Genomic DNA, 26,505 nt, shown 5'->3' on the forward strand with positions numbered 1-26,505 from the left:
GGACTGTGGCGGAACTCAGGGAGACTTGAGTAAAATGGTGGATAGATTCGAACATGTTGATCAAGTATTGTTGATACGGTTATTGATTTAGTTGTCAAATAGCGTAGGAGAACTTGAGGATGAATCAGAATAAGATAAGTATGCTTATTTATACGGAGAGAGCCTTAGGAATTATGGCGCAGAAAACCAAATGATTTTGACGTGTTAGAAGTTGGCACAAATAGACGTGATATGCGTTCAGCAGAAAGGTTGCGGGGTTTGGTCCTCGTCTCAGTTTTAGTAGTTCCGACTTCCGAGTACGTTCTACAACGCTGTATATAATTTTCTATATGGCAATAAATTATGTTGCTTTTAACTGCGGGTCATAAGATTGCATATGAAAACATTTCATGTCATCTGCCAGGTCTTGCACCACTCACTCATATGCTCAAAATCCTATTGAAAAGTAAGACTGTACCCCTACTTCGGATAAGGTGGCAAATGCTATCAGGAAATATAGTATGCTTTATAATTAGTTCCCCAGGTGATCCACATTTCCAGATCCCTCAACTAAGGCGTCTCTCATAATCATATGGCAGTTTTCGGACATTAAGTACCACAAATCAATAAAGAATCAATCAATCAATCAATTGATAATAATTTGTCAGGCAGGCATACATCGGAAAAATCTCTGGATCTCACCCAGACTCACTCATGACACGCATATCGCGCTTTGGACTTCCTTGCACTCCGGCCCACCAACGTTTTTCTGTATCGGACTCACTCGGACTCAAAGGAAAATTTTCTTCTGCCGAACTCACTCGGACCCAAACTCACCAAAATATTACTAACTCGCACTCACTCAGATTCAGGCTTGCTGTTCGATCTGAGACTTAGTGGGTGCGTGTGAGTCGACTCATGAGTGCATTAGTCTATAATTTGCTTTTTCGACCAAAGAATGAATAGTATTTAACAACGGCTCTTACGTAATCAATGCCCTTCCTAGAGTCGCTTGATTTAGTGCATCAGAATGCGAGTTAACGTTCTCGCAAACCAGTTAAATAATTTGTCTTGGTCGATGTAACTAAATAACTCATTTTGATCAAGAACTTTCCTTGAAGAATTGGTGAGGTGGGACAAGGCACCTCTATTTAATTCAAACCTCTGATCAATATCTATTGTAATGATGTAAGAGTGATGCTGCTTTAAAATACCTGTGAATATACGTGAGTATAAATGGTAAAGTAGATAAGGCTGTGGTAATGCTGAAGCAGAGTAGATGGTTCAGTGGTAGATAGGGAAAAGAAAGGCGAGCTCACTCAGGCTACCTCAAGAACTAAATCTTGCACTTCAGACTCCCTCGTACTCAGACTCACTAAACGATTCCTGGGCCGAACTCCCTCGGACTCGCACTCACGAATTTCTTTGAACCGGACTCACTCGTACTCTGACTCGTTAGAATTACACTCACTTGGACTCACTTACTCACTCGCGCTTACTCAGGCTCTTGAGTGAGTTGACTCAAGAGAGAGCTGGCCAACCTATGCCTTGGGCAGGTCAGCAATGCAGATGAGAAAAACTAAGGGGTCGGAAATATTGCCGTGTGGTACACCACATAAAACATGAAAGTGACGAAGTGTTTGCTATGTTAATTAGCTGCCGGTTCATGAGAACGTTTCAGAGCCATGCTAGCCCAAGTAAACTGAAGTTTTAACGATGGTGTTTTAACTTCTCAACATGGTGTTCCCCCCCTCCAAGTAACCACCTTTTCTTCATTTCTTTCTTATAAAGCTTAGCCCCACGTTTCGAATTTTAAAGGGTGCATACTCTAAAGCTCTCAGCGATGCCACATAGCTGACGGTACTTTGTTGAGGCTTCAATGTGACGTGCTACATTCGCTTTCTTCTGATGACGTGGCCCTCAATGCACGCTAGGCGGTGGACCCCACATAACTTTATAGCTATATATAAATGCGCTGGACCTGCTACACGCTGGTCCTACTTACGAGGTTAGGTAATCACCGGCTCGTTGGAAGCTCCTCATAGTAGGCGTAAGAAAATACCGGTAGTAAGGAAATCTTGTCACGAGTTCGTCCATGCAAGAAAACACTGTAAGAATTCCTTCCAATATTCCAGCTGCGTCTGACTCAGGTGGCAAAGGGTTAACGAGCAGACCCAGTCGCCTATCCATCGAGACAAACATGACGGCTGCAGAAAATGAAAGGAAATAACAATATTAAAACGCTCGTTTTCAGCTTCATACTTCTACATACGAATAGCAAATAGGACACATCTCAACCAATGTAACTTTTTACTCTAACTTATGTACACTGAATATTGTGTGGCATATAACCGGAAATAGTGACTTTAGTTTTGTTATAATCGATTTTGTTGACCACGGAGGGATATTAATTAGTTGGACAATTCAGATACAAGCATTTTCAAATTATATCTACTTTAGCGTTACTTCCTTTTTAGCACGAAGGTGTTTCACGCTTGGGTTCACGATGGCTGCACTGACGTATATTCGGCACAGATATTACATTGTAAATAATATACTAACAGATGTAGAAGAAAAAAGGCAAGTGGAAACAATTCTGATACAGACATCGAACCACTCACTTCTCACTTCGCAGCACGCGACAAAACGCACAGGACCACAAACCGCATATAGCCCCACTTGCTAACTGCGAACCACCATGCGCTCGGACCACATGGCGTGGTCCAAGTGTGATAAGAGATGCTCTGTAGCGTAGTTACTGACTCGCGCGCACGCTTAGCTCGGGAATCGGGCGCTATGTACCTTTCGTGCTTAAACCACAAGATTGCTTTAAAGTTACAGTGGTTAAATAGAACACGAAAGCCACTTCGCTCGCTGCCGCGGCCGCGTGTAGACGTGGGCTGCTCACACAAAAAAATAGGTAATGTGACTATTCACGCTCATTTTGTCTATAGTTGCGCGTTAGTTTCCTGCTTCTTTCTTTCTGTTTGAGCAGCGTGCTTTAGGTGTCGGTCTGTGACAGTTGTTTTTCGTCGCTTATCTTGCGTACGGTCATTTTATGCATGGTTTCTGCTTGAGGTGCGTGCAGAAAGTTTCAAGCTGCTTGTCTTCGCGTAACATTCCGATTTGTTGCTGTAGCATTCTTTCGCCCTTGTGCTGAAACAATCCACAATAAATGCTTAGCTACCACTGTGTAGACCCGTTTCACTTTCGTGCTTTACAGATTCCTGAAAAAAGGAATCAGCCATCTTTTCTCAAAGCTACAGAAGTATGGTTTTTAAATATAGAAACTGCAGCAACGTACATTATCCACGTAGTTTTTTTTCTCTGTACATGAACTTGCTAATGCATTATAGTTTTAATTTTGCCCGTCTACTGTTCATTGACAAAAAAGGCTGGGAGACACTCCTTCAAAGCCCTTAAGTGGCTTTTCGTGCGTATTTTTGTTATCCGTACCATGCACAGATGCAGAAATAAAGTTCAAGTTTATGAGTTCCAATTCAAGTTCAATTTGAGCCAACGTGAACGCCAGCAAAAGACTTTAAGGGAAGACCAGTGTGTGGTTCATGGCAGTTCTTTGTTGCCGCCACCACCAGAGGTGCTCCCTATATCCAAGTGGATTTCGCGGTCTCACAAAGAGCACCTACGGCGCGGAACAGCGAATGATTGTTGTCTTCTAGTGCGACTAATCGGCTCCGCCATCTTTGCTGGCAGACAAAGAGTGTACAGATGCTGCAACGGAAGAGTCATTATCGACGGTGAAGATGGCTTTCGGCACGCTGCACGCACTACTACGGGGCTAGAAGTCACTAAGACGTTAAACAATGTGCTAAATCTACTCATTCTTGGCGCTCTCACTCCGCTCAACGCAAACGTCCGCTCCTAATCTGCATCCGCAACTTTCTCAGAAATAGGACAGACACACTTTGGTCAATGATTTGCCGGTGCCGTGGTCATAAATTGAAGATATTGATGCAGTTTAGTAAGCTGTCACCAGATTCCAGTAGATAGCAAAAATATTGCGCACACAGCCCACACCTGTAGCGAGTGGTGAACCAGACACATTGAGGCATTGCAGCACCGTTTTCGCCTCACTTGGCCAGACATGCTCCGCAACACTGCATTTGAAAGCTGTCACCACCACGAGCGGATCTTTACATCCAGATACAATGCGTGAGTTGATTTGGGCTTTTGAAGCAACAAGAATAGGGTTGACAAAATTATTTGAAAAAGTGACATAGCTTTAGCTACGCAATAAAGATGAAAATAAAGATGAATATGGGTTGAAAGAGCGCTTTTAAGCTTCAGTAAAACCAGAAGCCGTTTCTGAGATGTTTCTTTTGAACCTAAACAAAGCTGAAAAAACAAGTCTCAATTGGTCTATGTTGTGGGAGCTTTCTTGGGTCTAAATTGCGGAAGCATTACAGTGGCCTCAGAAGGTAGGTGTTTTGTGGCTCGATATGAGATTTACGCCCGAGATGTTCAAGTGGTGACGTGATATACGAAACCGATAGTTCTTTTTATTACATAATTGCGTTCGTGGGAAGTGACGTCTTTGGTTGTGCTTCGCATTCAATTAGGGCTAAGCGGCCGCCGCCGCAGAGAGATGGCATTCCATAAATGTATATGGAAGCTTTGAGAATGTTCCTCAAGAATTCATAGCAAAAGGACACCGCAAGAGAAAAGTCCTTTCCCCATTTTTCTCCAATCTGCCCATGCTTCAGCTTTCCATCACTTCTGAAAGATATTCATGACATCCATTGTAGCACATAAGCGGCCGATATTACGCTCGGCATTGCCCGAAGCAGCGACGGAGATAATCGGGATCGACTTCAACTGGTTTTGATAGTGTCACAACTCACTCCAAACAACGAGGACTGCCCTGCTCTACCCAAAAATGAGATCTACTCCGATGTTGACCTACACCTCCCCTCAACAGTGGCCCCCTCAACAGATCTCAGTGTGCAACATAACCCCATGCGAACACTTTCTACTATTCGCATCCTGGACTTGCGCATTGCCCCGCCACGGTGGTCTAGTGGCTAAGGTACTCGGCTACTGACCTGCAGGTCGCGGGTTCGAATCCCGGCTGCGGCGGCTGCATTTCCGATGGAGGCGGAAATGTTGTAGGCCTGTGTGCTCAGATTTGGGTACATGTTAAAGAACCCCAGGTGGTCGAAATTTCCGGAGCCCTCCACTACGGCGTCTCTCATAATCATATGGTGGTTTTGGGACGATAAACCCCACATATCAATCATTCAATGGACTTGCGCATTAAACAAAACGGCGGCAACTCGAAACACGATGCAATTACTGTACCACCACGTCTACCAGAAATTAGGCTCATCTCTCCTAACGCCAGAAAACGTCATGTCATGAAAGAGGCCAACCTCATCTTACTGGTTACCGCCTTCCTAACAAACAGAGTCATGTACTTTCCTCCATTCATAAAACTTGAATGTACAGACAAATATGAAGTAATTATACTGATAAAGCCCTACTACAAGCACGTGCTCCATCTCGATGCATTTCCCTCTTTCTACGAGCTGTGCGAAACTCAACTGCCTAGGTCTCGACAAGACAATAGAGGTTATCAGTGAAGTGCATCGCACATCGCACCATGAAAAATTGTCTTAAACTCCCAGCGATTGTCTGAACACTTGTCTTAAACACTCAAATGAACAATTGTGTTAGACACCTAACGTACTAGGTTGTCAAGCTCCTTCACCAGGTCATAGAAACAGGCCACGAGGTCAATTTTCAGTGGCTACATGGTGATTGTGTGATAAGTGGCAATGATTTCGCAGACAACGCGGATTGCAGATCCCACCAAGAACAGTACACCCTTCCAATTCTTTTGTCAATGACAGACGCTGCAAGACAACTTCGTCACCTGGCACGTAGTTTGTGTATGCTGGAGCGGAATGCCCTAAGCATAAGACATGTGAGAGTCTACAAAATAAACCCTCGACTGGAACTTCGACGTCCATCCGCACATCGTTCACGTAAAGCTTCGCTTTTTTGTCGGCTCTGCTTGGAGGTTGCCTTCACAAAAGCGTACACAACCCTCATTGGATTGACCGACAGTGCGGAATGTGATGTCTGCGGCAGCGAAGAAGACATCGACCATCTGCCATGCCGTTGCCCTAGATTTGCCTCAGATACAAAAGCTTTCTGATGCATTGCAACCATTGGACGATCGGCCACTCCCTGTGCAGATGCTTCTGGAGCACCGTCTTCGTCCTTCTTCGTGTCAAAGAGCAATCAAAGCCGTCTTGCGCTTTTTGAGGACTACAGGCCTATATTAGAAACGCCTCTAACTTTTGTATCGCGCCACCGCTGCATAGGCGTCAGCCCATATACTGATAATCTTATCCTCCCTTTCCCTTCTCTTTCCTCTGTCTCTCATCTTTATACTTCCTATTCTCCCAGCGTAGGGTAGCGAACCGGGCATCTGCCTGCTTTACCTCCCTGTCTTCTTTCTTGTTGTCCTTGTCCTTTGCCCCACAAGAAACTATCTTGTGTGCATTTTCGGCGTACTTTATGTCTCACAAGTTCGCAAGAAAACCCCGACACTTGCGGACATTTGCGAGATCTCTGTGATCGAACCCGCACCTTTCAGGTCAGCATCCGATTGTGATCGCCACTTAGCGAGCAAAGCGATTGTGATGGGTAAATGATATAATTACTAGAAACAGAATATCGCTATCGTGTTCGACACTTAAATACGAAGCTGTAGGGTCCCTTGATTTTTTTTTACTTTTGCTGCGCTTTGTTGCTTTGACAAAAGAATATTATTCCTGCATGGTTGATGGTCGCTGTCGCTTCAATGAACCGAAAGCTCATTGAAAGCGAAGTGACGTAATTCGTGATACTGTCATTATATCTCGTCCCACACCGCGAAGCAGCCGTATGAATTTTACATGCTCTTGCCCAGAGCAAAATGTTCATTTTCTTCTGGTGTTAGCTCTAACATTTCCTGTGTCTGCAGGTCCATATTGCAGGCCAATTTCGGCAATACAAAATTGTCCAAGTGCAGATCGACATTTTATTGGTAATGATCAATTTTTATCACTTTGTTTATAAACATTGAATGTGAAAATAAAGCATGATGGGTATTTTTCTTAACAACCAAATTTTTCGTAGTGTCCCCAAAGATACTTTGTGCTTTGAAGGTTAAAAAGGCAGAAAGTTGAACAAGGTAGTAGAAACGTGTCATAGAGAAGCACGCCCCGTTAAGTAAAATTAGGTATGAATTAAACATGAAAAAAAGAAATGCCTTTGCATTGTGGTTTTATGAGATCACACCTGCATGCCTACATTCTTTATGATAAGGCACTATAAGTCCAGTTTCATGTGAACAAAACAGTTACATTATTGAAAAGGTCACCTAGTGGTTGATCTTACTACCAATGACGACAATGAAGACGTTAAATCTTTCCTTAATGTACTTTCAACTTATGGAGAGGCTGCTCATTAGCGCTTATTTATTTTTATTATTTTTTTGAAATATAATGTACCACCATGTTCTGTGGATTTTCAGTGCTTTAAAAGCAATACTGTAGCAGAACAGACTTACACTCCAATGCCCATCTCTGCATGATTTTGTAGCAATCCGATACGTCTCCATTTTCATCGCGGTCACTGGCGATCAGTTCCACGGCATCCTCAGCAATATTTCCCATCGCTTCAGCGTAAAGCTGAATTGTCCGAGGCCTAAAGGTGCATGGCTGAACCGCTGACCTTATCTGGTGCCATTCTTCGTCCTGTCTGCAGAGAATACGACATGACAGCGTGACATGACCATATAACGTCTCCATGCGAGATTTGAAAGAGACAGTATTTCATTGTTACACCGTCGATACAACACATAGCCGAGCTTTCTACGGGCAAAATGATGCTAATTTTTCTTATTTATATGAAGAAGACCGCATAGAAAAATAACGTAATGTTTTTCGGTGTAAGTAAAGGAGCCAATAATATAACGCTGTTGTGTTGCGATGTTAGAGCAACTTTTGCTGCACGTGCGTTTAAGCCGTGTATTGACCTATTCCATGTTAATAAACAGTGGTAGGCGTCGTCGACATACCAAACTGCTTCTGGCGACGGCGTGGGGCGCAGCGCCGCCTAGCTCAAAGCTCGCCATAGCCCTATACGATCACGGGGCACGCACGAGAGGCTCGCCAATGCTCTGTGCTCGGAGGCAGCTCTGTGGCAGTTGCCACGTGATCATGGAGGGCGGTGGCAAGCTTCGGGTTGGGCATAGACTACGTGTTGTGACGTCGCTACAAGCGCCTATGTATGTCAACGGCGCCTGCCGCTGTCCAATCACGGAATACGTCATTTTGCAACCAGAAGACTGCAGTAATACTTCGAAAATCGCAGGTTTCGTCGCAAGCGTGGGATAGCATTTATGTACACACAAAAAATCATAATCAGATTTATTCCTCAGTTCACTGGAATTGTCAACTAGATCATTATAACCAATTAGCGACCAAGTTTAGAGGCTTTTCGTGACGCTGATAGCGGTGTCTTCAAGCTCACTTACTCCTCCGAGGCTAATGGTCATTTTATGCTCCCCTCTTCAAAGCTGTTATTAATGGTCAAAAAATATAAGGTACTTTCTTCACCCCGGCTCCGTCTTTCTGAATGAACTACCCAGCAAAGGCGAACAAGAACTTGTATGCTGTCTGGAACAATAGCCATGTCCGACCCTAAGGTTGCTGCAGACAGGCAGTATGCAGTAGCATCATGAAGCCACATGCGCGCCTTCTTCCCCGCGCAGAGCTCCATATGCCGAACCTTTGATACAATAAAAGGCGGCTTCCATGTCAGTCTGAACGCTAAAAAACACTAAACATCACGTGATGACGTCGCTATGGGAAATCACAGCACAGAAAAATTGGTGCCGTTGCGGCCACTTCATGACGTGACGTCAATGAATGACGTCATCATATGATGTCGTCGCTTGATCAAAGGTGGAACGATCATGCAGGCAGTGCAAAGCAGGAGCAGGAAGCTGGCAAAGCCTCATATCCTGGAGACGGAACGTCAGGTACCGAAAGCTTTTAGAGGGTGCCTTGGGAATATCTACTTTTCTATACTGAGAAGGCAAAGAAGTAGTAGGAGATTGATTTCGCCATCGAGTCTTCTTAATTCATTTTTTTAGTTACCCTGTGAGTATCCGAAATTTATTAGGTACCCTGTGAGTATTAGGTACCCGAAAGTAATTTTTGCCGGAGTGCACCGACATTTCAATGGCGTATTGTCGTCACTAACACATAGCGTTGGTAAAACGAACACCATCGAATGAGAAAGAAAAAACTTGAAAAAAGCTTTAGATTGATCCCTCTTCATAAGCCACGTTTTTTCTCCATGCTTTTCCACGTTTCTGAAGAGGTTTGGGCACGCCTTTAGGCAGCAGAGTGGGTCAGGGAACAAACGCCTGTTCACGCCCTGTTAGTCGAAATGAAGATGAAGAACTAGGCTCAGGCTGGGCATAAATCAAGAAGTCAAGATTAGCTCTCGTCACTAAGAGTAACATACTGAATTCCAAGGAAAGAGAAGTGTGCCACGTAGGCAGAGAAAGAAGCGCGGCGTTAACATTCCATCAGCAAGCGCAGGACCAGACTAACTGGAGAAACATTGCAGATGTCCTTGCTTTGTCGTTAGAGAAGTTAGATTGATCATGATGATTAAATGTAGCAATAAAGTAAAATGAAACTGAAACCTGTCTTACGCATTCAGTATGCCAGCGTTAGCAAAGTACTCCTTTCTCTCTGTGTGGTAGAGCTTGAATGGAAGTGCTCCCATTCGGTAAGGCTTCCGTCCCTCCTCTTGGTACAAGGTCCTAATGTCGTCAGCGTTGAAAAGGTGCACCAGGACTCGCCTTCCAGGGAGTTGTTCTCCTACGAGAGGGCCGTACCGCTGATACATGTCCCAGGCCGCTTCATTCTGCTTCCGTATATTGTACCTACCTGAAATAGAAAGGATCAATAATGGGACTGTCTACCGCTCGGAAAATTTTTCCTGATTGTGGCACCAATGAAAAGATCGTTCATCACATTGGTGGCAACACAAGTATGCTTTCGTGCCAGAAAAAAAAAGGAATCATAATTTTAACTTGATCTTGAAAGTGGATAAAAAGTGACCACTAATGTCACCCAGCAGCGAATGTGGTCGATCTTGACTATCCAAGTCTATTATTTTGACAAAAAATCGTCAGAGGTAGAATTATTTTGCTTAAAAACAAACACGTTTAACTTTAATTTGTATTTTATGCACTTGAGTAAGCTTTGTATTGCGCCAGAGACAATTTTTTTTATTTTATTTTCTTACCCGTTCAAATAGGCGCCCGGTCACGCTGTCATATGTTATTCTCATCTCTTCTGTCATACGTTATTCTCATCTCTTCTGTCATATGTCATATGTTATTCTCATCATCTTCAGTCATATGTTATTTCCTGGGACTCATGGTGACGTGACGATTTGTACAAAAAAAAATAGAAGGCAGGCATACGTAGTTTTACCCCCTGAGCCTCGGGAACGCGCCAATGCGGCTTCGCCTTGTGCCGTCACAGGCACAAGGCAAAGCCGGGGCTTTCCTGGACGTTTGTTTAAATTTTTACCTTTCACAAATGGTAACTGCACCAACACGCGTAACACAAGAGTGTGAAAATATTTTGGACCTAATACTAACCAGTCACCCAGATGAGATGGTCTCGATTACTTATCTACCTGAAATAAGTGACCATAAGATCATCCATACCTAATTTGCATTTAAAGCGTTAATTCGTCAAAACACCCAAAAAACCATTCGGTTGTACGACAAGGGGATTTATGAAGCAATAAGTTTGGCGCTTAACGCATTCTTATCCAGTTTAGAAACTACTCTCTTTTCCCGGTCCGTCGAAGAAAACTGGACACTGTTTAAGGACAAGGTCAATGAATTGACTGACAGGTTTATTCCGAAATCCCGCTTCCGCGCAAACTGCCAAAAGCCATGGTTCTCTAAAACTCTGAAAAGATTAGAAAACAAGAAAAAAACACCTGTTTAGATTAGCAAAAGACTAGAAGAGTCGCAAAAGTGGCAGAAATATTACGCAGCTGAAAAAGCTTATGTATGCGCAGTTCAAGACACAAAGAATTATTTTTTCAACGTTGACTTACCAAGCATGCTGACTAAGAAACAAAAAAAAAATTGGCAGGTTTTGAACCCCCGCATACTGCCCCACTTACTCTTACCAGTGAATCGGGTCACGTATTCACCGATGATCAATGCGGAAACATCTTCAACACCGGTTTCTCATCCGTGTTTACCAAAGAAAGTTACGTGTCATTTACAATACCACCCACTATTATAAAATGTGCTATGCCACCGGTATCGTTCACTGCTAATGGAATTATGTGCTTAATCGACTAATTAAAACTTTACTCTTCTTCTGGTAATGACGAAATCAACTCCAAATTCCTTAAGAACACAAAATATATTTGTGCATCTTTTCTATGCTTGCTCTTCTCACCGTCACTTTTAACAGAACGCCTACCAGATGACTGGAAGAACGGGAAGGTCGTTCGAATTTTCAAATCGGGTAACAAAAACTCGTCATTGAACTATCGTCCCATATCTTTAACCAGCGTGCCCTGTAAAATCATGGAACACGTCATCTACACGCATATCATAGACTTTCTTGATTCAAACAGCTTTTTCCATCCAGCACAACATGGGTTCTGCAGAGGTTTCTCTTGTGAAACGCAACTGGCCTTATTTGTTCATGATTTGCATACTAACCTGGACTGTAACTTACAAACGCCCCGCCGCGGTGGTCTAGTGGCTAAGGTACTCGGCTGCTGACCCGCAGGGCGCGGGTTCGTATCCCGGCTGCGGCGGCTGCATTTCCGATGGAGGCGGAAATGTTGTAGGCCCGTGTGCGCAGATTTGGGTGCACGTTAAAGAAACCCAGGTGGTCTAAATTTCCGGAGCCCTCCACTACGGCGTCTCTCATAATCATATAGTGGTTTTGGGACGTTAAACCCCACATATCAATCATGTAACTTACAAACCGATGCCGTATTTTAAAATTTTTCCTAAGCGTTCGACAAAGTACCCAATTCTCGACTGTTACTAAAACTTTCCCAGTTAAATCTTCACCCGAACACCTTAAATTGGATCAGAGAATTCCTTACAAACCACTCCCAGTCTGTAAATATCAACAACCGTACCTCTAATCCTCTTCCAGTAACGTCCGGAGTACCCCAGGGTTCGGTTCTTGTTCCCCTTTTATTCGTTATATACATTAATGACTTGCCTTCAATGCTAACCTGTAAAACCTGCCTGTTTGCTGATGACTGCGTTATATATGACACTGTTACTGACACTTCAAAACAGTCGTCCTTACAAGCCAACCTAAACTACCTCCAGGAATGGTGTGAGCGCTGGCTCATGGAACTTAACCCGAGTAAATGTAAAGTCGTTTCATTCCATCGCCGCCGCATGCCGCTTGTGTATACGTACGCAGTTAATGCCATCCCGCTAGAAAATGTTCCGTCATACAAGTATTTGGGCGTCACTCTTTGTAGCGATCTTTCATGGAACATACACATCACTAATATCATTTCATCTCAATTCAAAAAACTGAATTGTTGTCTAAAATGTGATGGTGCACATTTGCGTACTCCACATCTTTTGAAGTTTCCACGATTGAGTGAAACAAAAGTATCAGATTGAAATGACTTCTCATATAAACTACAAGCGGTCCACAGTTAAAGGAATCCTCTCTAGACGTACTCAGTCACGCTACAACTGAGAAAAATGCTTTCCCTTGCCACGAGGACGCAGACGAGCGCTTGTGCAGTACTCAGTCATTTTCGTTCGCTCGTGTTACAAAGATAACTAGACACACGGAGCCACTTCTGAGGACTTCGTGAAAACAAATCATCCCTATTGTTCCTAGATAAATTTGAACACACGGTTATCAAACTGTGACGATCTGTCGCAATAAAAACAACGGTACCTATTCGGATACCCAGGGACTGTGGAGGTTATTGCTGCAATATATTGCAGCAAAATGTCAAAAACCAACAGAAAGAAAATGCGTGCTGTCATGCGCTCAAGAGCGAACATTACCTCTACAATGAGCGCATGCAGTGGCTTACTTCCACAAAGCCATATCGATGAGCAGTCCAAAATTCAATGAGCCAGTAGATCGCATTGCCTTTCACTCCTTACAGACAATGATCACAGCTGCGATAAGGTATGCAGATGTTCTGGCGTGCCTGCTGAGACAGCACACACTGAGTGAACAAGCCCCATTGTTCACTGAACGAGTCAATCTTGTATAAAGTTGTTCCATGTTATACGACCTTGGTGGCAGGCGGAAACAGACTAGCGCCTTCAGACCAGGCTGATTAAAAGAGAAGAGGCACACTTCACTTGCAGCGCATCTCTTTTGAACTCAATCACCACACACTTTCAGATAATTGTGCATCAATATAGAGCTTTTTGCTGTGTAGGCTGGCACCAGGGGCCCCAAGAGCATGGGTACGCCTCCACTTACGCATCCTAAGAGACGTGCCTGATAGTTGTGTGCTCCGAAGCGAAGCCGCATAATGTTGAGGCGCACTCGTAGTGCCTTAGCGTTTTGTAAAGTATGCATTGGTTCACGTACTTACCATTTGAAATGTTACACTGGTTATGGGTTGCTGCGTAAGATGAATTGTTTCCACCCACATTACTTGATTAGTATGACAAAGTTATCAGCCCGAGGCAGGAAATGTGCAGGTGTCGAAGTTGCGACTGAAGCAGTCACAACAGTTCAGATGGCTGGCTGTAATCTGATAACGACATAGTCGTACACGTGCAAATTTGTGGTGGTGCGATCGGGCTGTCGGTTTTCGTCTACCCTTAGACTCATGAACTGCAGGTACGTACATCAAGCCACAGCCGTTGGCTTTTCGGCGTTGCAGGGTGCTCTGCTAGTCCCTGCTTTATGCCGATCTTTCTTGGACGTAGCGGATTTACTCTTCGCTTATCATGCGCCTAAACAATGGGTGTCAAAGTCAGCTGGCGGTCATATAAACGTTGACACTGTTGACGAACAAGTAATTCAGAGGCTTTTTTGCTTTTGCTAGAGCAATCTGCCAGTGCTTAGCGATCATTTTATATGACAAAAGACGGCAACCTCAAGACTTCATTGGCGTGGTCGAGCCAGTAGAGCCATGCAGTTCGAGCTTTGGTGACAGCACTGAGGTGGATTGATCTGGCCAGGCTTGGCTCACCATTGGAGTAACGTGGCTGACATGCCGAGTGAAGTAACCTGCCAAGATTTTCACCAGTATTTCAGTGTTGGCAACGATGATTTCGGCAGTGCGTGCGCACAACCCGGCACACCGGGCACCCATGCGCTTAGAGCAGCGCATGTTTATTCCCGCCACCCCATCGTCTTGCGTACGCAAGCCACTTGGGCACCCAACTATTCAAACTCTGTAATGTCAACTGCATTTATTTTACGCACGTTTGGCTCGAAGCTTTTCCCGCCCCGCCACGGTAGTCTAGAGGCTAAGGTATTCGGCTGCTAACCTGCTGGTCGCAGGATCGAATCCCGGCTGCGGCGGCTGCATTTCCGATGGAGGTGGTAATGTTGTAGGCCCATGTGCTCAGATTTGGGTGCACTTAAAGAACCCCAGGTGGTCGAAATTTCCGGAGCCCTCCACTACGGCGTCTCTTATAATCATATGGTGGTTTTGGGACGTTAAACCCCACATATCAATCAAATCAAGATTGTAATCTGAGTTTAAAAATGAAGCAGTGTATTACGTACGCAAAGAAACAATATCAAAGTCGGATGGGTGCATGGAGAGAGACATGTCACTTATGCAAAGATGAGCACTTTTTCTGAGATGATAGGCTTCCAAAGCCAGCAGCGCATGCTCATTGTTGCTCCTGCCAAGGATCGGCTTCTCTTAAAATCGTGCCTCCCAATTGAAGCAAGTGTTAATATGCGTCACAAGATGGGCTCCTTTATCAGCATTCTTGTTAACATTTTGCGAGTGTTCTTTAAGCTGCTCGTTGATGCATCTTCCAGTTTTTCCGTGTCGTTTTTTTTCTATGTGGTGTGTCTGTTTGCGCTTATAAGTAGCTTTGTGGTCATGAACCAACTAGGCTGAAATGAAGTTTTACTGAAGTTTCTCTCACGATAAAACTGCAATTTCTTTTCCTTTCTTGCTTCATGTCGCACTTTCCCCGCTTTTGCTTCCTTCTACAGTGAAGACGAAGTTTCGTGCCTCCACAGTGAAGACGAAGTTTTGTGAAGGTGCCTCCAGTCCTGGATGCACCTTCGGGCAGCTTCACACAACCAAAGAACATATTTAGTTGCTCAGCTTGCGCTTCTCAGTGCAATCTCCCCCCCCCCCGCTCCCTTTCTCTTTTCCTAACAGCGCTGACCCATGGACGGTGAAAATAACGGTCATTTGAGGAAAATAATGAAGGTGAGCCGAAACCTCCCCAAGGAAGTCCAAGTTTGTGGCTTTGCCCATAATTAAACCGGGAGATGGAGCATGAATCCAAGCGATGTCACAGGTGCTCTGAACAGCCTGCAATTTATGTGTAAAGTCGGCACTTGGCAGCAGGTTATACTACAGGTGGCCTTGTCGTCTAAGTTCGAGGCCCAAGGGGAAAAATGTAAACTCGGCGAAAAACGTCACGTGCTCATTGTCAGTACCAAGTTGCGCATGCACAGCTGCTTAATTTGTCTGTATGAAAAGCTTTACAGAACCACAGAACTTCTCCAGTTACGCAAATACCATTTTCCAATGAGCCCCCGCCCCGTTGCCCTTAACATTAGTGACCTAATTGCAAAAATCTAAACGTCGAAATGTAGGCGTAACAAGGTTTACTTTATGTGACATACTTTTCTTTTCATGTGGGTTTGTTGCGATGGTGATATGAAGACATCAGTTGTATTAATGCGCAAACATAGCGGACGTTTCAAGAAATGTGTTAAGACTTCTTTAAAAAGTCCGGCAACGCTACACTTAATCGTTCTCTCCACAATTGTTTCGCCAGCATAAAGCCTATTAGAATGGCCGAAAGGCATCATTTGGAACAGCGATAGCACATTTTAACTGAATTAAGAGCTTAATTAGTTAGATGGTTATGTCGAATGGGAGAATTGGAATCCTTCTTTTGAAGTACCCAGTGCAGGCTTTAGAGAAGCGTTCTGTAGTATTTATTTCCGAGAAGCGAAATTCACTACGATTCAGCGGCAACACGGAAATCCAGCAGAGCACAAGAGCCATATTTTCTAGTACTTTCAGGATGAGCATGCCCAACTATATCAACCGTCAACCGCTCTCGTTGTATGGGTATGCGGGCTGCCGCTGCAATCGCAACATATAGTGCATATACGTTAACGAACACAGAAAAACTGAAGGTCTTTAACCAATCTGTTTAACACGTGGCGTCCCTCTGGTCGTATGCTTGTCGCGCCGATTTTCTGGCCAGTTTCCGCTTTGCTTTTGAATTCTGTTGATTCTTATTACGCCGCAACAACTACTAGATGCCGCTATTTCTATATTGTGAACCTGTGGTGAGTTGGTTGTATAGAGAACTTCAATTCGCTTTTAAAAGAAACGGCTTACTCCAATAAGGAAAATTGTATTTACTTAATTTTTCAAACTACAGCCCAGTTGGTGTCCTTTCTATATTAGGGCCCATACTTCTACAGAAAAAAGTATCTGAGAAGTCAAGTAGTAGATGTCACATTTTCTGAAGTTTTTTTTTCGGGGGGGGGGGATTCTGGACGCATTTAGTAAAACACCGGTACAGCAAACACGACCAAGTTCTAGGACAGCTGATTGCGAAGAAGGCTTCGAGTCTTTTCTTCTGTGTCAGCCATTGAAATGGCGACCTTGTGAAAAGCTTGAGGAATAGGCCGACTAAACTTTGCTTCAATGGAGTGCTGCAAAAAGCTATGGAATTGATCTAGCCAACCGCCACTACCCATGAAGGACCAGAAATGCGCTTAAAGATATGCGCCTTCAGACTATTTAATACTCGGTTTGAGACTTTTCCTCTTTTATTCGGTCCTTTGGAGACTCATTTTGAACGGTTTGCCTTTTTACGATGCCATCATAGCATGCGCCACCTCGAAACTGTAACGCTTATTGTGCATCTGACCTCTAGCGTCCTTACAAAACCCGCTAAAAGATTGCTTTAACAAAATCAACAACGCGGCAAAATGGTGCACAGTTCAAGTAAATTTTGAGCTAAAGAGAGCACATTCACAAGACGAGAGGACAGGACGGGCTGTTCTGTCCTCTCGTCTTGTGAATGTGTTTTCTTCTTTGCGCTAAAAATTCCCGCTAGGTAAAAGAATGTGAACCAAACAGACCTAAAAAAATGTGCAGTTTGATCTTGTCCAACAAGAAAAAATGAGACAAGAAATTCACACAAATAATCCCTGAGGCCGAAGGTGTACGCCCAACACGCCGCAGTTCAGAACACGCACTTTTCTTATGTAGGCATGGAGTAACACATTTTTGATTTCGATGAAGCGTAGGCAGACGGTTACGAATACGCCTGCTTTGCGTCAACCAGTACATGTTGCCGCAGAGAGCATCGAATAAGCGCAGCAGATCTCACTTCTAACGCTGACGCAACAGTTGCGGCACCCGCATCATTACCATTAATGTGTTTCAATTATGCCTCCGGTGCATTCCACTCGTGTTGCATAGGCGAAACTTCCGTTTTATACTTTGATCATGAGTGGAAATTTTTGCAGGTGTCGTAATCAGGTAGCTCGTGACCATGTAATATATTTTGCTTGCGCATTTCTGTTAGCCTTTTCATATATTGAATGTCGAAAAAAAAAACGCAGTTCAAAGTACACGCCTGTCCGTGTCTGTCTTACTGTGTTCCAAGGTTATTTTGATACCTGTTCTTATCACCACTACCCGCCCACGAAGAGACGACATAATATTTAATTATTGATCTCCGCGACGAAGACCTACGTGTCATCTGTGTTTGTGTCGTTGACATAAGCACAATGCACACACTGCTCATTATATTGACAACACCAACCGCTCAAAGCGCATTGCAGGTTCTACATACATTGTCGCCAATCTTTTCAAGCCTTCTTCAGCATCATGGATTGCAGTGTGCTTCCAATAAAGCGGTCGAAGTCGACCCGTACTCTGTGACAGTTCACAGTTTTATGACTATTTTAGCCATGAGCGCTACACATTGGTAAGAGTGCTAGCGTAGTACTTGTCCTCTCTTTCTATCTTTACTTCTCTGTTATTTTTCTCCTCTTTCCCCTTGTATCTTGTACGGTAGGCAATAGGGTTCAACCTGCTTAATCTTCCGGACTTTCTTTTGCTTTTATTTCTCTATCTTTCTCTCATTGATATCATTTTGAACCTATGCAGCCATGCTTTCTTACGCGTATGGGGTCTCACCAGCCAATCGTATAGACTCGCGTGAGCTAATGTCGGCGCGCGAGAAGCAGAGCGCCGCAAACTCATGAAGCGGAAGCCAAGCATCGGTGCAGAACTGAGCTCTGTGAGCTGCGGGCTTACGTAGCTTGGACAATTAGCAAGCGAAAAGCCAATGGTTCTTAAACGCGACGCTTTGAAGCCGAGACAATAATGAAGCGACGTAGTAAACGCGCAGTGGATTTTTCCAGTGGGGGGGGGGAGGGGGGGGGGGGCTTCTTCAAAGCACATCCTAGCGGATAAAAGGTGAAATATCGAGACTTGCCCGAACAACTCGGAACGGGATGGGCGACGCAGCCTAGTGGTCCCCACACTCACTTTAAGACAGGAGACACCTGGGTTCAAATCCCAGCTTTGCAACAAAAGTGCATTGTGTTTGGCCTTTTCGCGTGCATTAGTGCGAAGATTTTTTGAATGAGCGCCTCAGGTGCTCCACTTTCGCCAAGATTGGATTTTCAGAACACCGCCTGTGAACAGGACATGAATATAAGCTTTGTTTTAACAAATTGTGTCAGTACAGGCAATGTAATTTGTATTCCGAGAAATAGAAAGGAATTTGCTCTGAAGGCGTTTCATATAGCTCTGTAGAAAAGTTTTGTGGCTCCTACTAGTGTTCGTATTCGCACTGATTCAAATTTGCTTTCAGTGCTGATTTTCGTCGGGGCTGCCTTCAGGAGCTTGTTTTTCTTCACAAAGAAAAATATGCCCTTAAGCGCCGTTCTTTCCTAAATAAAGGCGAAGATATCGTTCTGGTAGTTATAAAACGGTAATGTAGTGTGCCAGGTATTACGCACCAACTGCCAGCACGTAAAGACTGTTACAGACACAATGACGCCAGTACGCTCAAAAAGGGGACTCCACAATAATTGTCATGGCTTTTCACGATGGTAGCTTACAATCCCCGGTTTAAAAGCACATATATACAGGACCAGCGAGCCACAAAGGCCGACGGGGGCCCTGTACTAAGGGACCCTTCCACATTCGTCCTTACTCCCTGTGAGTGCAATGAAGTTCATACTACTACTGCTACTACTCCATTAAGTGGATGGGTGGATGACCGTTGCTCTAGCTCAGTTGGGGACGCCTGGGACAAGTTATTTGAAGGTGGCAGGTTTGGTCTATGCTAATGGCAACTTCTCTTTCATTTCGCACTAAATGGGCACTGACACTATTTTTCAGAGGTGTTTTTACACTGTCATATGAATCTCCTCTAAAGAAACACGACTCGGAGCGATTGTGAGTCATCGCAATTGATGGTCACATGTTTTTGTAAAGACGATAGCCACTATAGGTATAAATCGACGCAGAAATCGTCGTCTGCCTGTCTTATTGTTGGTCCGTGTGTTCAATAATTCAACCCGCGGTGACAGCTTAAGCCCTCGCTCTAGACCCACGCATCTATATCTCGTGGCCGCGTTCATGCCTGTTAACATCGCCAATGAAAACGAAGTAGTACGCATACTTGAGGTGCAGCGTTAATACTTTAGTACTAGGTAATACGTAATTCTGAAAACCGCAGTGTTTATTACACTGCGCTGACATTGCGATGCTATGAACGAAAAAGCGGGTATTTTCTATACGCTTTGCCTCCACACAGAAGAATATTGCTTTAACCTTCCTTCGCAGCAACTTACGCAGATACACGGTCGCTTTGTTTTCATATTAAACTAGATTATACTGCAGCGCACTTACCGACATCGGCACTAGATAGGCGTCAGGCTACGCTACGAAATCTGCTCACTTACTGCAGCAGTCTAGCCAGTTGGGATGAAGCAAGGCACCCAAACTTCCAAATAGACTGCTAGTGCATCAGAAACGGTGAAATAGTGCGTAGCGGTCAAGGAAACGCAGGACATATTGCGCCAGCAAGCAACGAGAACCTGTTATCGCGCTGTGATGTCAAGGTGCAGTAGAAATCGAAATTTAGGTACCGAAAAAAAGACTGTAATTACATGTAAGGGTGGACTCATGCTTGGCAACACCTTTTCTAGGCTCTTCATTTCACTTGGAAGAAAAAAACAACGGCAGCAAATTTTATGTCAGTACCCCTCTCATTTCAGTACCCTTATACCGTAGTTGATGCGAAACCTCCCCTTGTACTCTTTCTCGCTAGATTGTCTTATTTCCTCACCAATGTTGAGTCCAAGAAAAAAAATGCGATTCCTTCGAGTGTGGTTCTGCTATAAAAGAGCTGTCTCACACACTACTCTAGGCTTTCTCAGATAAAATGTTTTTTCTACAATTTTTTTTGAATAAAAAAAACTTGGGTCATCTCCCTGAGGGGAACCCTCATGTTATCTCAAGCAGAAGTAGTGAGCACGGCGTTGACCCCGGTTGAAACAGGCGTCGACACGGTGCTAGAAAAACGGTCTGAAGCGAAACTACGCTTATTGCATTTGCTCAAGTAAACAACGACGTCCTTCGTAAACGCGCTCGGCTTTGCTAACCCTCGGCGACGGACGGGTTAGGTATGTACGGATCAGCGGCAAATTATTAAGCACTTATTTTGTCAGCAAGATCGGCACTGTACTTTGCTTAGAAAATATCATGCGCACGCAAATGCGGTCTTTAACCTCGCTTCTCATTTCTCCGAGGAATTCAGTTGCCCGCCTGGATTTTAGCTTATACTTTCAGAACACTATTTCATATATATATATATATATATATATATATATATATATATATATATATATATATATATATATATATATATATATATATATATATATATATAAAAGCAGTCGACGAGCGTCACACACGCGCGATAGAGCACGATTGATCAACACTAGCTCGGCGATGTTGCACAGCGACGAACGCAGTGATTTACGTGGGTAAATATTCATGCATTGCCACAGACGCAGCTGAACGCACTGCGGTAAATTATTGCCGCCACATGAGACTATCGGCGCGAAAATCTCTGCAAGCCTCCGTTAGCGAGCTTCACAAGGCAGAGAGTGCCGTGGTGCATAGCGCATATGCTACGTCGGCCCCTCCCCCACTTTACACCCCCTTACCCTTCACTTTTATCACTTTTTATTATGCTTTCTTTGATTGACATCCCCTACGAGCATCCATCAAAGAGTCACGGAGCCGTAGAGCAGCTGTTTGTATGGTAGATCATTGCACTCGTATTTTCGCTGACCACATGTTCTCGTATGCTGTTCCATGGGTTTTCGGAACACCAAACAATATTGCAACGCCGCTGTGGATAGCAAAAGCAAAGAGTGTGACATTCTAAAAAAAAGATATGTCATTGAACTCAGACGTATAGCGTTCGAGTAAAACGAAATGACAACATGAAATCCACGCTATTGATAAGGACCACAAGACATCAGAAATAGTTATAGTGAAGTGGCAGAGAGAGAAAGAGAAAAATCACGGCATATCTACGGAGTGACTAATGATGAGTGGGGCGAAATGATGTCTGCCTCTCTGCCTGCCTGTCTGTCTGTCCGTCCATCCAGCGACGAGCACGAGCCGCCGCGGCTAGCAAAATACTGCCGGTTACGCCTGACGTAGGTCAAGTTTAAACTAAGAGGAGCTTCGTTCCTAAAGAAATACTTCATTTATTTATCTGGCGGACCACTATCTAAGCCCCGAGAGAGGAGGATGATCGTGATGCGGTCACTTATCACCACGCCGTGACGTCCTCTTCTCAGTGAGCAGCCATCGCTTCTCTCACCTTCTTTTGGCACTCGCACCTGCCCCTGTCAGAATACTGAAGTAGAATTCTCTACCACCATGCGTACTGCAGCATGAGTTCATTTCATTTTGAGGACAAATGCTCTTTAAGGTCAAGGCATGTCCGTTGGCTGTAGCGTGTGCCGTAGCCGCCGCCAACGATGATGCTCATGACAATGAAGAGGAAGCGCGTTCCAGACCACACATCCTCTTTGAACCATCCTGGCACAGCACACGCGAGGTATTCACCGTGCGTCATGACGATGACACTCGTGACGACGAAGATCATTATGATAATTAGCACGGACGGCAAATGTCTTGTGCAGCAGATGACGTCTCGATATCTCTTACGATGCATTTCGTATAACTGCAAGCAACCATAAACTACCAGAGGAATGGGCACAGATCTCGTCTCTGCCTTCCTAAGGCTATAGGTGATAATTTCAATACCACAAAGCCGTAATAATAAAAAAATTCGCAACTCAACACAACACACCAGTTATGACCAATAAACATATTGTCACGTTACAACGTAACTGTAACCTGCTAAGGGCACACAAGGACGTCAAACTGATTCGAACAACGGCAGTACGACTATTGTTTTTCTCTGCACGCGCATCTTTGTCCTCTTCTGAACAGCGGCACATACAAGCATGCTAGCATCTGTGGAAATAATAGTTTCAGAACTTGTACTAGTGGCATTACCCCCCTTCCCAAAGGACATCGTCCCGATGTCATAACATTATTGCCAGATGAAAACACACACGATAAGCAGTACACAAGGGGGTGTTCACAATCACTGTAAGTCTACTCTAGGGAGTGTGACGAATAGTCAGCGTTGGTAAAATGGTTTCGTCCTCGAAACATGGACGACGTGTGGCTGTTGTAAACGGCGGGATTGACGAGCCATGTCCTCGTCAAGAACCTCGTAGTGCACTTCGCTGAGACGACGGAGAACTCTATAGGGACCAAAATAGCGGCGTAACAACTTTTCCGACCGGCCCCGTTGTCGAATAGGAGTCCACAACCATACTCGTTCTCCGGGTTGGTAAGAGACATCGCGACGACGAGCGTTGTACCGCAGCGAGTCGATGCATTGTTGCTTATGGATTCGTTCGACTGCAAGCTTACGAGCCGCGTCTGCCAGTCTGATAAATTCGTTTGTCTTGACACTAATCTGGTGTCTGTCTGGTAGAAGCATGGCATCCAGCATTGTAGTGACCTCCCTGCCATGAAGCAACCGGAATGGTGTGAATCCAGTTGTTTCTTGCACAGCGGTGTTGTAAGGGAACGTGACATAAGGGAGGATGTCATCCCAGTTTTTGTGGTCTTGGTCAACGTACATGGATAGCATGTCGGCGATCGTCTTGTTTAGTCGCTCTGTAAGGCCGTTGCTTTGTGGGTGGTATGCAGTAGTTTTTCGATGTACTGTGCCGCTAAGCTGCATGACGTCTTGTATCATCCGGGCGGTAAAAGCTGTGCCACGATCAGTTATGACAACTGCTGGTGCTCCATGTCGGAGGACGATGTTTTTCATAAAAAAGTGGGCGTTCGACACCGCCTATATAACAGTTCTATATAACTGTAGACCGCTTGGTATTCATTCACATGCGTCAGTGCGCAATTTCACGGGTTAGTTATACGGTAATACCAGACCATTCCACTCCTTCGCGCACTCGTCATGACTCACTGGGAAAATATGCCGACGTTTGTTTTCTTTTCTCTTGTGCTATAACTGCGAAAGACATCGATCACGTGGCGTACATCACAACAAAACTGAATGTTGTCTGATTACAACAGCTTACGCCACAATGACGTAATCATATAATGAGGCCAAGCTTAGGCTCTTTCAGTTTATAAAATGCCGTCGGCAAGTTTATGCCTATCACCAATGATAATAATCAACGTGCAACTAGATACATTTTCTGCCACTGCTGGAATGAGGCCAGCATATCCTCGCTGAAGGTGGACGATGATATGGTGAATTTCTGACCTATATCGTTACACTTGAGCTTTACAACAACTCTTTTACAGCATGTCTAATTATGGACCCTATGGTCGCAACTTCGTTCACGCATTCCTCGAAGCTCCACTCTTCGGCAGCACGTCGTGCACCCGCTTACGTATGGGGCTCATATATTTGCCTTGATGAACTTACATATCACAAAACGGCTGACGTCTTGGCCAGTCCTAGGCATCCGTATTCCGAGAACATGTCACCACGAAGTTAGCTAGTCAGCTATAAATCACGTATAATATATTGTCAAATTCTTCAATGTTTTGTTACATTTATATATGAATAATTCAGGCCAACGAGCGACCTTGTCTAATAAAATCTTAATTTCAATGCCACCGAATGCATTAACGGCCTATAATCTTACGTTCTGCATTTTATATCTTGTCCGTGCACTGTCAAGTGGAAGAAACGAAGTTCTTCTAGATACCATAATTATTTCTTTGAACAGGTGACCAGTAAAAGAGGGAGGGATTGTGGGATGCACCGTCTGCTGCCGGCTTCCGGTTCGAGGACAGTAGACTACGGCAAACCGCTCTGCCGGAAGCCTCAGATTATTCGAGATTCGCGCGTGCGGTCACCCGTTTATCTTTGTCCTGCTGAACTATGGTCGGTTGTTAAGCCGTTGGCTGCTCGAACTCGAGCGTAAAAGGCAAACGCATGAATCTATTTCCATGGAACGAAGGAACAAAATTGAGTTGGGCCGTGGCTTTGAAGAAAGCGACAATGACAGGTAGCCTTTGGGTACCGAACGTTGGAGCCAAAGTGTGTGAATTTCATTACCACAGATACCTGTGTATTCTGAACTAATAAAAAGCTTACGCACGAGTTCGCTGCGAATATTATATAAACAAATAAATTGTCGTGCAGGCGCACCTAGCAAATACGTTAAGGGTATGCCCGGACGAAATCTAGGTGCCATATATGAGATGAGCGCCGGCCTTAGCACCCATATATGACGAGAAACGCGAAAGCTTCACTCAACATTAAGTTTACACGAAGCGCTGGACGAGTCCGTTCGCGATTATCTTGGCCAAACTGTGCGCCGGGACGGCACACAAAGAAATACGTGCGTTAAAAAAGCGCAGGGTTTCGATTCTTCGGCGCCATCTATGTCTGACTGTACGTCTATTTGCCACCGTGCCGTGCAGCTTGACCAAGATCAGAGTTCAAATAAGCATCCGACTTCAACTAAGAAATACATCCTATAGCGCGCTGAAGGCTTGAAAAAAGTATATATACCTCAAAGTGCTCAATAAATGCTGCGCTTCATGCCGATCGACCGACGATGTTGGCCGAAGCAGCGATCCCGAGAACTCTTGCCACACTGCTACAGTCATCCCCATTCTTTCAGATCTTAAAAATGGTGATTTTTTATCTGAAGTAACGTATCATACATAGAAAACTGTGTTTGTATTTACTGATCTGCTAGCCAAACTTACAGTACCTCCGAGCAGCATAAAAGCATTGCAGATCATTTTGGTGCAATAAAAAAGTTTCATTACCGTCCATGGCTTTCGTACCTTGGCATCGATGCAGTCAAAGTTAGCAGAAAAAAAAAACTTCTAAAGCATTGACATTGCACGGAGAGGTGATTCATCTAACGCAGCGGTACAAAAATGCTTGCGTGCCGCGGCTAATTCGCGTGGTGCGTCGAACCAGAAGCAGTCGTATCCCATTGTTCTGTGCGATTGCCTATTTTACCGGTCATCTATTGTGTTAGCAAGAAAAAAAGGATATCGAGATACTGTTAAATATTGAATTAATGGCTACAAAAGCAGGTTTTAGATTGTCTCTGAGAACAATTTTGGTTATTGCGAAGGACAGTAAGAGCATTAGTAAAATACGGAAACGACTATGCTCACCAACAATAGGAAAATATATCCAGGAACTTCCCACGATTGGCAGAGACAGAATTCTGGGAACTTCGCTGAAAGGCTTGGCGAACGTTGGCCCATCACCATATCTTGATGAGCTGAGGCTAAAACACTGTTTACAAGATTGCAAAGCAGTTCGTATTCCCTGCTTCGTCGGCCTACATGCAGCCGAGAGCAACATCCTGACGTGCCGTTCACGTCTGCTCAGTGTGTTCACAAGCACCGCCGCATTTAGGCGGAGTGACAGACAGGTGTGGGTTACCTGACACGATGGATCTGAGTAAGGACGTCAGACTGCTAGCAACACATGAAGCAACATGAGTGCATGAACTCATAGAAATTCCTATGCAAGCTCTTGCTCATTTTTTTTCCAGCTTACATATGAAGCAGACAGCGCGTAACGAAGTTTGATGGAGGCAGTCGCAAAAAGATAGTCAGCGGACTTTTTAGGTATTTGCCGCA

At 44.4% G+C, this 26,505-nt stretch overlaps 1 protein-coding gene across 1 annotated transcript in view; it reads right to left on the reverse strand.

Moving 5' to 3' along the window:
* LOC119163897 (putative cytochrome P450 49a1) overlaps positions 1-26,297 on the reverse strand; it is a 60,897-nt gene extending 34,600 nt beyond the window's left edge. Inside the window, exons 1-4 of the mRNA XM_075872450.1 lie at positions 26,032-26,297; positions 9,719-9,956; positions 7,559-7,749; positions 1,985-2,186 (exon numbers count right to left, since the gene is read on the reverse strand). Coding sequence (XP_075728565.1) covers positions 1,985-2,186; positions 7,559-7,749; positions 9,719-9,956; positions 26,032-26,224 — 824 coding nt within the window. The 5' untranslated portion in view covers positions 26,225-26,297. The remainder of the gene's footprint in view (positions 1-1,984; positions 2,187-7,558; positions 7,750-9,718; positions 9,957-26,031) is intronic.
* Positions 26,298-26,505: the final 208 nt, after the last annotated feature.

The sequence above is a fragment of the Rhipicephalus microplus genome, chromosome 8 (assembly GCF_043290135.1).
Source record: "Rhipicephalus microplus isolate Deutch F79 chromosome 8, USDA_Rmic, whole genome shotgun sequence".
NCBI classification, from domain to species: Eukaryota; Metazoa; Arthropoda; class Arachnida; order Ixodida; family Ixodidae; genus Rhipicephalus; species Rhipicephalus microplus.